The 13,767-nt window shown below is 37.2% G+C and overlaps 1 protein-coding gene across 5 annotated transcripts in view; it reads left to right on the forward strand.

The window, feature by feature from the left end:
- The window catches only part of LOC127634067 (catenin delta-2-like), a 415,686-nt gene that overhangs the window by 219,586 nt on the left and 182,333 nt on the right, over positions 1-13,767 (forward strand). For all 5 annotated transcript variants that reach the window (XM_052113475.1, XM_052113476.1, XM_052113477.1 and 2 more), the window contains 2 exons: positions 3,236-3,809; positions 10,061-10,252. In XM_052113475.1, coding sequence (XP_051969435.1) covers positions 3,236-3,809; positions 10,061-10,252 — 766 coding nt within the window. The remainder of the gene's footprint in view (positions 1-3,235; positions 3,810-10,060; positions 10,253-13,767) is intronic.

The raw sequence follows: 13,767 nt of genomic DNA on the forward strand, positions 1-13,767 counted from the left end.
ACCTTGCAGGGCTGTGTCTTCCCCCAACTTTAATTTCTTCAAATGAGATTGTCTTGAGGAGTCTTGTGCACCTGCTACTAGCTAGATATGTTCAGCTATATGAATAGTTCCTGTTCAGAGGAGCAACATTTAATTTGGCATTGCAGTTTCACCATTTGCTAACTGGATGTTTTCTGCATACAAATGACAGAAGTAGTGCTGGAACGGTTGGTCACGATAAAGCTGAAATTGGCACTTCCTGTATTTTGCACTTACAGAGACACTCTCTCTCTCTATCTCTCTCTCTGTCTCTTTCTCGATCTCTTTTGATTCCTTGCCTCTCCTCACTTCCTTAGATACTTTTAATGAACACATAGGCCCTCTGTTTTGGGAACAGAGCAGTTTTTAAATAAAAGATGCCTAGCATCCTCAGCCCTCTGGTCTAGTTTTAGAGAGTCAAATGGGTTCTTTTTCAAAAAATCTTTGGCAACTGTCTCATTTAAAATTGATGCAGTTTCTCAGTAAATAAAGATAAAGAACAGAGAACGTTTTTGCTTAGAACTGTGCTTTCTTCATATTGAAAGCAAATAATGCATCTCTCCCCTCAACATTTTTGTGGTGCGAATATTTTAGACTGTCATCTTAATTCTGAGGAGAGTAATCTGAAGAGGGCTTGTCTGCTTCAAGTCATGTTTATATAACACAACGCATCAGTTAGGTGCTTTTATGTAGATATTTATAACACCACAAACCTCTTGTTCCCTAAATAATTCATCCACATCAGGAATCTGTATCAATCTATTCAAGTAGGTGTTTCTCTTCTCTCTGCACTGGTATGCAGTTTGAGAGAGAGAGAGAGAGAGAGAGAGAGAGCGAGCAAGACATAAAGCATTAGACAGAGAATGCTTTTGGCAGGGGAATGAACGTATAATTGCATCACACCTCGGTATAACACGATATCAAGTTATTAAACGCCTTTTTTAAATCTCCACAATACTATCGTGAGTTTTTTGTGGTCTTCCATCTCTTCCATATCATCCATTAAAGTGTTCTCGGCAGGAAATCATGACACACTTGAAAAAAACAAAGGAGCTTAAAATTAGAACCAAAACGACTTTTACTGCCTGATGCCATAGGAAAACCTATAATTATTCTCCACTTCTTTTGAAAGCCTTGTGCTTTAAAGTCAATGTAAAATCAAAATTGATCCTATTTTCTTTCTTAAAACATGTTGCTCGTCCTATTTTTTTTTTAGTAATGTTTATGAAGAAAATAAGGTAATAAATTGCCACACCTTTGAAACAGTTTTTCATTTTGGCTGATGTCATTAAGTCCTCTTATTTTCCAGCCCCTCCCCTCCAACCACCAGTCATTAAAATAACATGATACAATCAATTTCAGATTGACAAAATCAAGACACTACATTTTTTTCTTTGTTAAATAAAGGGAAGCCACAGTGTGTTTTTGATGGTTTGATTACAGTCTTCAAAAATCGTAGTTTAACGGATTTACAATTATTTGCAATTGTTGTTATTATACAACAGGCAAAATAAAAAGTCATTTCAAATCACAATTAAACATGTTAGTGGACATTTCTTAGGTATTTATGGATGCTGAGCTCAACCCTAAAAAAGGAAAACCGATAAATATATTTTTTTATAGTAGTTATATAATAAGAGATGCACCAACAACACTGCTTATCCACATACTGGGTGCAATATGATACGCTTAATGACCAGAATGCATGGAGTTTATTAAAGTAGTCAGTTTTCTGTCCGACAACCCGCCATAAAGAATCGGAAACAGACTCCATAAAAATGCTTTTCAAAACACCTCGCAAATAAACCTGTGGACAAATAAGCCTATGCATGATAACAGAATTATTGCTTACAGCAAGTGATTTTAAAGTCATTCAAATTCAAAATTTAAATGTATTGTTGAATGTGATGTATTTGAAAACAAGCAATGCTTTAAATTACAGCTTCATTTTCTGTAAATCTGCTTTGATATGATGTGTTGTGAAAAGCGCTATACAAATAAAAATGAAGAATTAAATAATGAGGATCAGTGTGCTATAAACTTCTCGAAGTTTATCACACTGATAGTAACTACAAGCAAATTTACAGTGCAGTGTCAGTATGTTTAAACTTTCAAAAAAGTTGCATCTCTCAATACATCCTTTTAAAAGCACCACAACTACAAAATATTAAACTCACTGGTTTGTTGTTGGATGGCTAGTGGAACATCTTGTCCCATTTGTTGGATGAGTACCTTTAAATGACGTCTGTCTGCATGTTATATAGCTGTCGTCTTCAGTAATCCCTGGTTACATATTTTGGTTTGTGTAAATAAAACATTTCACAGTTTCTAACTGTAGATTCTAAATTCTGTGATAATTTTAATCATGGTTAATAGTGAAACAGTATATTTATACAAACCTAATTGAATATGCTGTTACCTCGAAATGTTTTGCATATGGTTTGCAAAAAGCATTTCATGTTGACTTTAAAGAACCAAGAAGGGCTTGTTTTACTCTGAATGACCAGTAAGCTGATTTCAAGACCCTATCCTGTGCAATAACTCTCCATATTCAAGACCTTTGATTCATATTTATTCAGCATACCCCAGACCATTATTAAAAAATAATGCAATAAAAGTTTTTTTTTCAAAATTACACTTACTGCCAGTTTTAAAATAACCTAATGTATTCTGAAAATTAATCAGGTTGCATGGTTTCTGTAAATGAGTAACAGTGGAACCAATGTTTCATTGTAATCACCCAGAATCATCATGGTGATTATGAGAAATCTAAAGGAAGAAATGTTTATTCACATGCCAAAGCGCCTCGCTAAACTGCCAGCACCATGCCAGCATTAATTTGCCTTGGTGTCTCTGTGCACGCCTGCTCTTCTGAATTACAGGAGATGTAACATCCATTGACATAAGGTGTGATGATACCATGAGAAACTGCAATGTATGGTTGTGTATGTATGTGCAGTAACTCCAGTTTACAGGCTTTTTTTTTTTTATTTCGTTCAGGGGATGCTTGCATCTGTTAATTCCAAGGGAGGTTATTTTCATTTTTAAAGCTCTTTAGCAAGGAGAATTTATGTCCTTACTTATTTCTTTTACTCACATTTAGGAGTATAATAGGTTATACTGTAGATTAAATTTAACACATTCACAATTGGACTAAATCCACAAAATCCTCATTGATTTAATCTCGTCTTCAATAATCATTTTACTCTCCTTACAGGTGACATCTAACCGTGCGACCCTGCTTGCAGCAGGTGATTTCACCCAGACCCAGAGCCATGGCACTGCCCTGCTTTCTGATTCCCAGCAGCCCTCTACAACTTCCAGGCCTGGCCTGTATTATTCCAGCTCTACTTTGCCTGCCCAGCGCGTCAGCTCACCCCTGAACTCAATGCAGCCCACGACAGCCAGTGGCTCCCCAACTAAACTGCAGCGCCTGGGCTCATCTTCTGATACGCCGGGCTACGCCACCAACCAGCGCCTCCCCTCTTCTTCCTCCTCAGCCTCCCCCAAACCTTCACCCAGGAGACTTGCGAAATCCTATAGCAGTAGCTCACCCATCAATGTGGTAGGCATCGGAGGATCACCCGGTATCCATACTTCTGGCTCGCCTCTACGGCTAGCATCTCAACCCAATAACGTGTCACCTATCTACCAGCAGCTGCAGTCTGCAGGAGTGTCCACTTACACCACCCTATCTCCCACCAAAAAGCTGGTGCACTCGTCTGAGCAGTACAAGATATCCCACGATCTCTATGCCACTGCCACTCTACAGAGACCAGGAAGCCTTGCTGGTGAGTAACAACTTCTGACCTTCCTTTGGCTGGGCAACTGGGAATTTTGGTCATGGCAAACAAACCTTGTGTCAATGTTTCTGTGGGGGCTTTCTTAAAGCATAGAACGTTTTCAGGTAGCCAAGAAAACAGGACAATTCCATTAGTTGCTGTAGTCTGGAAATGTCAAGAAATATTTCGTTTTTTTATGCAAGCCCCATACTTGGATTGCATGCAAAACTCAAGGATAAAGTAGACTAAAAACACCAAGTATATCGACATGCAGTAGATGGAGTGCATGATCACAAGATTTGAAAAAAAGAAGACTTTTTTTAAAAACAATGATAGTTTTTGTGGCAAACCGTGTGAAACCCCCTAAATTGATTTCCTTTGAAGTTGAAGAACTTCAAAGTTTGAAGAGGGCTGTTTTTCATTCTGTTCATGGTTGAGCAGTTATGTAACTTTTGCTTGTGTAAATATATATGCTTGTATTTACTGATTTACCCATGTCTACCACTTAAACACACTCAACTTGTTTTGAATTCAAAGCTTTATTGCCTCTGACATTGAGAGCAACCTAACGGAAAACATCAAAGTCCAAACATCAGTGGCTTCTCTTTGAATTAAGTAAATTCCCATGGGAACCAAGTACAGTAAATAAACACAACTTTTCTGGCAGACAGAAAAATCTCATATTAGTTTTCACATAGGAGGCACCAAGGGAACTACTTTCATTTATTTTGCATGCTTTCCTTACTCTTTCCTTACTGAGCTTTACATTTAAACCCTTACGTATAGAGACTAGAGGGTATTTCTTTGAAGAAATGTAGCACTTTGATACGAAAGCTCGTTTTCTATCCACAGTTGCACATCAACGAGTTGCTATTACAATTAAACTGAGTGATATACTATATGCGGCCATTATTGTAATTAGTGTTACATTTTTTCATAGTAATTGTTCTCTATCTCTATTCAGAAAATAATTTCATGTCAATCTTAGGTCTTAGTTTCCTTTTAAAGGAAAATGCTTTTAAACACTTGAATGTTTTTGGTTTAGTAGCTTCATTATGGATTTTAGTCTGTACACAGCAATCTGTGTATTAATTGATAACATTCCACCATGCACTGCTAAGGTCATTTAAGTTATTTTGTACCGAAACAACATTAACACAAAGTGATTATGCACATCTTAAAGGGATAGTTGACCCATTTTGTCATCATTTAGTCACCCTCATGTTGTTTCAGATCTGTATGACCATCTTTCTTCCGTGGAACACAAAAGGAAGATGATTGGCAAAATAACAGCTTCAGTCACCTTTATATAGGAGAAAAAAGATACAATGAAAGTGACTCGCGACTGAAGCTGTCATTCTGACTAACATCTCCCTTTGCGTTCCACAGAAGAAATAAAGTATTATGGGTTTGGAACAACATAAATGAGGAGAGAACTTAAATTTTTAGGTGAACTATATCTTTAACCAACCGATGTATAGAGACCCTTTATGCATTAAGCCACAAAGCAGAGCACAACTGCATTTAGAGCAGAGACCTCTTACTTAAATCACCTGCTCAACTAGCTGATTCTGGACTTGTGCAGGGTGTTGGTGATTACAGCCCTATATTACCTGCCACATTATCAGCCCTTCATCAGACCTACTGACAGAAAGAGGCACACAGTGGGAAACAGCAGGCCAGTGCAAAACTGTCACTCAGCCCATTCTGAACCATCACTAGCTCCAGCATCCCATGGCCATACACCTCCACCAGTACATGTACACTCGAAGTGGGGGGATCTTACACTTCAGAGTGTCTTGATATTTTATCAAACAACACTGTAGCGGTATTCGAAAGACAAGAATCAATGTTTTTAGTTAGCTTAGTTTTTGCTCATCAACTTTCTCTGTCAACTCAGGCTTTGATCCTGAATCTCAGAATGCACAGCACGTTGAACCTTGTGGCGAATGGGCTACAACAGTAGAAGACAATGTCGGACACTTTATTAGGAACATAGTGTGATCCTGGATTAGTCTCATTATATAAACAAATACAAATGTATATACATTTACACAGCACAGCAAGAGATTGTTATAAAAATATGATAAATTAAAACACGTTTACACTGCACAAGAGATCGCCATGATATCATGAAGAATGTAAGCATATGATTTACACTGCAAAATGGAAATAAAGACTTTTAAAGACAGCAAGAAGAAACACCACGGCTGATGAGTGAGCTCAAGAGCTCTTCTGGAAATGAATTACGGTAATATAGGTCCATAAAACACACAGGCCAACAGTATTACCTTTAAAATCTTTAAAAAATTATTTATAAAATATAAAATACTTTTTTATTCATATTAATTTAAAGCTAAATATAATTTAACACTATTGAAAATGAATATAGGTTACTTATGAATAATTAAAAAGTGAGCATTTGGAATACTGTATGCAATAAATAGTATGCAATAATAAGATGTTGGCTATTTGTGCTTTTGATTTTGTGTACCGCTTGTGTTGACCTTCACATAAAATAATGTTCGCCTATAGTCCATGAAACAAAGGGTTGGGACATCCCTTTCTATACTGTAGCTTTCCTATGGAGTGATTAAGCTTTGATCAAATCGATCATTATAGGCAGGTATTATAATCCATTTTACTAGCTGCTTTATAGATTATAATATATAAACTATTATATTATCTTTATAGATGTTTTATATTTTATGGTTATAATAGGCAAATTAAAAACAAATATAGTGTATTTAAATAAATAAAAGACTCCATCCACCAAGAGTTGACTGTGGATTTCTAAGATTGAGTTTTTCTGTAACGTGCGCTTTAAGAGATACAGGGAAGTGACTTCATTGCGTCGGAGATGTCACAGCTGGTTCATCATCGTAGTGTAAGTTACTATGGTGATGAACACAGGTAAAAGCAGAGCAACCTACATGGTACCAAAAACCCAGCGTTGATGCAAACTAAACTAAAAATGACCTGGTTAGACATTTAAACCAGCTTCATAGGCCCCATGTGTTACTTCTAAAAAAACAAAAACAAGACAGAAAGTGCATTGAAGTGATGGAATTCTTGAATTAGCATTACAGAAACATTGGTTTTTTTTTCAGGACAGACTATTTTCCTGTATGACTTGAGACAATATGGTTAAAATGACTCCTGGAAGAGCTCCTCACTTCACATGAGCATAGAACGAGGCAAATGTCCTGGCAGAGAATCAAATTGTTGAACATGAAAGAGTCTCTTAGGAACACAGACTCATGGCAGTAAATATGCAGATGATATACACTCACTGAGCACTTCATTAGAAACACTATGTTCCTAATAAAGTGTCCAACATGGTCTTCTGCTGTTGTAGCCCATCCGCCTCAAGGTTCAACGTGTTGTGCATTCTGAGATGCTATTCTGCTCGCTACACTTGTACAGAGTGGCTAAACCTAATTATTCAGTAGGCTTTATCAATGTATTTTGGATTTCTCTTTTAGGTGTGGTGTTTCATCATTAGGTGAGAAGGGAGTGTGAGGGATGATCAAACGCATATTATATGTGACTCCTTACAAGCTAGCAACTCTGGGGCATGGCTTTTTATAGGGAACTGTGCAGGAGCTGCTGACCTTTCAGTCCAAACTGTCCACCTGGACAAACAGTTTAACTACTAAATTGGTTGTGAATGCTGCAAGTCTCCTGCAGTGAGCTGCACTGCTTTCCTGCTATCACAGAAGCTTGTAAAAACTTGGACCTATTGGCAACACCTCAGACAGGCTGTCTTCTATCTGTCACCCTTTCTCTATTTCTCTGTTTTTCTGTGTTTCTTACATGCCTCTTCTTGTCGTACATGTTGTCTTTCAGTCTGGCCCAGTTAGCCCTCTGTCAGTCTCTCAGCCTGTCTCTGTCTCCATGTCTCTCAGTGTCTTTCTGTATCGATATTGTGCCTACTCAACACTTCCATCAAGTGTTTGTGTTATCTATAGGACTGTCGATTTAACATGTACATTTAGTACAGTTAATTAATCAAGCCCCCTGACCTGTGAAACCACACTTTGTCTACAAAACAAACAATACCCAATGTTAACTAAAGCCACTTTTTGTAATGCACAGTTGAAGTCAGAAGTTTACATACACCTTAGCCAAATACATTTAAACTCTGTTTTTCACAATTCCTGACATTTGTTCATAGAAAACATTCCCTGTCTTAGATCAGTTAGGATCACTACTTTATTTAAGCTTTAATTTCTTTCATCTCATTTCCAGTGGGTCAGCAGTTTACATACACTTTATAAGTATTTGGTAGCATTACCTTTAAATAATTTATCTTGCGTCAAAGGTTTTGAGTAGCCTTTCACAAGCTTCTCACTATAAGTTTCTGGAATTTTGGCCCATTCCTCCACACCATTATTTGTAATTGATTTGATTAGATAATCAGCATATCTTGCATATCATGTAATTAATTTGACAACATTTTGCAACCTGCTCTCGTAGAATCACCTTACAATACTGTACCTACAGTTTTGCTAAATAAATATGTGGTTTATTGAACGTATCTCAGCACTTTCCTGGTGAAATGAACACTAGAGGCACTACAACAACAATGATTGTTATTCCCTTTCATACAAATCGCTTGTAAAACTGCTGATTATCAGTAAATGAACACTTTTTGTCCTGTTCTTATGACACTAAACACTTTTACTAATGTGCATGAATTGTAAGGTGATACATTTTAATATTTGCATTACATATCCACCATACATTTACAAACATGTTCAAGTGTTATCAGATTGCATGGTAGTTCAACTGATAAAGCGTTGTCACTTGTGATGCATAGGACCAGGATACAAGTCCTTAAGATCACGCATGTCAACATGTGAACCGAAAGTGTCACAGAAGCACCACAAAATAACATGATTGCTTCAGCAATTGCCTTTTTCATGTCACATTTGCTTTTTCTTACACTATTGGTTAATTTTAGGTTTAAGGCTTATGGTGTGGTCAGTTTTGTTGATTCAAAACTAAATAGAGCATTCACTTTAAAACCTCTGTTTTTTTCATCTCACATTTGTTTTTTTATGACACTATCGACAAGATTGTGGTTTAAGGTTTAGGGTAGCGAAGTAGGTTTTGTTTATTTAATACTTGATAGCGCATTAACCTTAAAACATTTTGGGAGAAAAATGTACTCGCTTTTAGCACCACTTAGTGGACTTTTCTCCTCACAACTGCATGTAATGAACAATGTAATACAATTTGTCAAAATTCTTTTCATGAGGCCAGGCTGTATATTCTTTTGTTTTTTATACGATTAACAGTCAAGTTATTTACAAAAGATGTTCTCATTCTAATTCAACGAATCACAATGCTTTATATCTGGTCAGAAGAAAAATTGGGAAAGGAGAGAGAGAGAGAGAGAGAGAGAGATCTATATTGGGTTTCAATGGTTGTGTATGCATCCCAATGGATCTGCTCCTGCCCGGCACTGATAAGGTGAATACATGCAGTGCCCTCTCTATCTACAGCCTCTTATTTTCAGAACATTTGCACAATTATGTTATCCTTAGAAGGAACAGTGCACCAAAATTGATCAGCAAGTACAGTGGTTTGCGATTAACATGCCTATATGTATTTTTTTCAGTCTGGTTCATTTGATGAAGTGTCTCCCCTCTGTAATGTGAATGATGATTGTTTACATTGCTGTAAAGAGTCATACATCTCTGTCATTCAATTAATCGCAGGGTTGGTGTTTGATTCTCGGCCCACCCGACTCCACATGCTGAAGTGTCCTTGGACAAGACACTGAACCCCAAGTTGCTACCAATGGAAGGCTAGCACCTTGCATGGCAGCTCTGCTGTCATTGGTGTATGAATGTGTGTGTGAATGGGTGAATGAGATGCAGTGTAAAGTGCTTTGAATACCGCTGAGGTTAAAAAGGTGCTATATAATGCAGACCATTTACACCATTTAGAAATTCTCTACTTTTGCCTTTCATGTGTGTATTTTACAAACATTTTTTGTGGTATCCCAGCTCTTTGGAGTTCCTAGCATGCACTTTTGATTGGAAATGAAGGAATTAGACTAATGTGCTGTCAGATTTCTTTCCTGATAGCAACAGCATATTTGTATTTTGGTATAATGATCCCAGTTCATGTAATTACACTGCTGTTGCCCATTCATAAGGGACATATATTGCAGGGCAATTTTTTTTTTTTCAGAGTAATCAAAAACATTACAAACCCTAACAGGAATTATTCGTTTGTACCTCTCGCAGCATCTCGAGGTTCATACAGCAATCAGCATACACACCTGGGCCCTGAAATAAGGCCCCTGCAGTCCCCAGAGCATCATATTGACCCTATATATGAAGATAGAGTCTACCAGAAAGTCCCCATGAGAAGCTTGAGCCAGAGCCAGGGAGAACCGCTCCCTCCAGGCCATACTGGAACCTACCAGAACAACACAGGTAAAGTTTACTTGTACTCTCTAGCTTTGTTCAAAACCTAGTGAGATCCCTGCAGAGGCACAATTTTAAGGCATCGTAGGTGCACTTCCAATCTGAAGGTTATTATAAATGATGGTCAACTTCACGGTGATTCCAAAAAGGTGCCCACTTTGTCCCTGACAGGCTTATTGTTAGCTTAGCAATATGCTATCATCAGTATCAACTGTCAATTGTCGTTCTGAGTTGCTGCCTATGCAGAGCATTCCAAGTAGGTAACTTGCAAGGATTTATCTCTGTTAGGATGTTGCTGTCTTAGTACGCAGCAACGCAGCTCACTAGGTTTTGGAACAGGCCCTGTGATTTTCTCTGTGTATGTGTGTGTGTTAAAGTGTGTTGAAGTGTGTTAATCCCTAAATTAGTAACCTCTAGGATTATTGCAAAAGAGCCAAATCCTTAGAGAGCATTTATCCCAATCGGACACAATTCTTGCTCACAGCTGAGTGGTGACCTCATTAGAATTAATCTGAATAAGAGATCAGACAATCTGTGTGTGTGTGTGTGTGTGTGTTTTGGATTTCACTTGTCTTACCATATAACAATAAAGCACCTCAGCAGTCTTTTTCAGTTAGTGCATTGTTCATTTTATCTTGTTTTTAGGTCAGTTATAGCATTCTAATCTGATTAGTCTTGCCTTGATGGTTGATTCCTTTTTTAGTCCTTTTCATCTTTTTGAGATAATGTAATATGTGTAGTGTAGATTCAACCAAGGAAAGTGCGATTTTAAAGGATAAATATTAGACTTGGGATTTATGCCTTTTTCGCGCAATAGTCTTTTCAAAATTGTTCACACAATTTTGGTAAAGTGTGATCAGCAGGGTAAATTAAAGGGGGTGGCACACCGGACGCATATGGCAGACTACATGACACATTCTAAAATTAGAAACCGTTATTTTTTTCAAAGGTAAGCAAGCACACACCTGAAGTGCCACAGAGCGCAACTCTCATAGTTTTCCATAAAATTCAACCTAAATCATTATCGAAAGATGGATTATTTACTTTAGCCATTGCTGGATGATATAATGTGTATATGTATCTATATAGCCTACACAATATAGTTTAAGTTGCAAGTACTGTATGTCATTTTGTGGTTTGACAGCTTGAAGGAAACCTATTCAAGGCTACATACAGAGAAATTGCATAATAAACGTCGCCATTTCGAATTGTTCAGTTTGGGTAATTACACCAGTTTCATACTCTAACCTGCAAACTCATCATCACTGTTCATTCTTGAAGAAGTACAAAAACCTTCATAACTTTGGACTGCGCCGTATCAGCTCGTCCTGTGTGTGTGTGTGTGTGTGTGTGTGTGTGTGCGCGTGTTTTTGTGATTTACGAGGACAATTTTGTAAGTTACAAACTGGTAATTACAAGGTTATTATGCTATAAATGTGATTTATGAGGACATCTCTAGTGTCCCCATAATTCAAATCGCTTAAAAATCATACTAAACAATGTTTTATTGAAAATGTAAAAATGCAGAAGGTTTTCTGTGAGGGTTAGGTTTAGGGGTTGTGTTAGGTTTAGAGGATAGAATCTATAGTTTGTACAATATAAAAGTCATTATGTCTATGGAAAGTCCTCATAATGATAGGTAGACCAACATGTGTGTGTGTGTGTGTGTGTGTGTCTGTCTGTGTGTGTGTGTGTGTGTGTGTGTGTGTGTGTGTGTGTGTCTGTCTGTCGTGTGTGTGTGTGTGTGTGTGTGTGTGTGTGTGAGAGAGATATCAGTGCTTCCTTATCATGAACGGCTTCAATAAATGTTATATCACCCTCTTGTGGTCTCCCAACACTATTACGCCAGACTTTTAAACAGAGGTCAACTGAGTGAATTGGAAAGCACACAAATTAGGCTTTCAGATTATGCTAATTTGAATATATTGATGTTTAAAAAAATATAGTGATAAAATAATGTGCTGATCAATAATCCATATATCGATATTTTATGACATCCCTAATGGTTAAGTTACTTTCCCTAACCCTAAAGAAAATGTGAATCTACATTAACATATGTACAGTATATGGGTGTTTCTTCAACTTCAGGCACTTTAAGCCCAGTGAATTTCTAGAAAGTAAAATCCAGTTCAAACGTTTTTCAATCTCTAGTTAATTTGTCTACTAAGCCATAAGTAAGTTCCACTACATTTCAGATTCTCTATTGTGTAGAATTCCATGGTGGAAATGACAGTAATGCAAGTGACAGTGATGGAAATAACTTGTTTAAAATGTTTGAAATAACATATCCGACTCCTATGTCTTGCTAAAACTAATTTTATAGCATCCTCAATACACACAATTAAATAATATTTTTAACTTTTTCATAATTTGGAGAAATTACAGCTTTATTCGAAATGACGCTTGATGAAAATGTGTTGCTCACACGTGAAATGAATCCATATATCAGTAGAGGTATGCTCTTCACTGATACTTTTTGGACTTGGTCAACAAGTACACTAACTAAAATTGTGTAGTGTGGTGGAAATGAGTGGGGCATCTAAAAAAAATTTAATATTGATACATTTTTACACAATAAAAACTGAATAAAAACTTGTTTAGATTATCATAGTATTAAATGATGGTATTTAATTTTTATTATTATAATTAATTTTCATAGTTTAATATTGAAAGTCTAGGTCTGGGACAAGTCAAAAACACAATTTATACTTTAAAAGGCACTTTAAAAGTACCAAAAATAAATGATGATATCTGTTTTAATACCGTCATATAACAAAAGAAAAGAAATTCTGTTACTTTCAATAAAAATCAACACCTGGGACATTAAATTACCTAAAGTTAATTGTAGTGGAAGCACTGCTTCCTGTATACTCTTAAAGCAGCTGTCACTATATACACTCACCTAAAAGGATTATTAGGAACACCATACTAATACTGTGTTTGACCCCCTTTCGCCTTCAGAACTGCCTTAATTCTACGTGGCATTGATTCAACAAGGTGCTGAAAGCATTCTTTAGAAATGTTGGCCCATATTGATAGGATAGCATCTTGCAGTTGATGGAGATTTGTGGGATGCACATCCAGGGCACGAAGCTCCCGTTCCACCACATCCCATAGATGCTCTATTGGGTTGAGATCTGGTGACTGTGGGGGCCATTTTAGTACAGTGAACTCATTGTCATGTTCAAGAAACCAATTTGAAATGATTCGAGCTTTGTGACATGGTGCATTATCCTGCTGGAAGTAGCCATCAGAGGATGGGTACATGGTGGCCATAAAGGGATGGACATGGTCAGAAACAATGCTCAGGTAGGCCGTGGCATTTAAACGATGCCCAATTGGCACTAAAGGGCCTAAAGTGTGCCAAGAAAACATCCCCCACACCATTACACCACCACCAGCCTGCACAGTGGTAACAAGGCATGATGGATCCATGTTCTCATTCTGTTTACGCCAAATTCTGACTCTACCATCTGAATGTCTCAACAGAAATCGAGACTCATCAGACCAGACAACATTTTTCC

This window comes from Xyrauchen texanus, chromosome 41, assembly GCF_025860055.1.
Source record: "Xyrauchen texanus isolate HMW12.3.18 chromosome 41, RBS_HiC_50CHRs, whole genome shotgun sequence".
Taxonomy (NCBI): Eukaryota; Metazoa; Chordata; class Actinopteri; order Cypriniformes; family Catostomidae; genus Xyrauchen; species Xyrauchen texanus.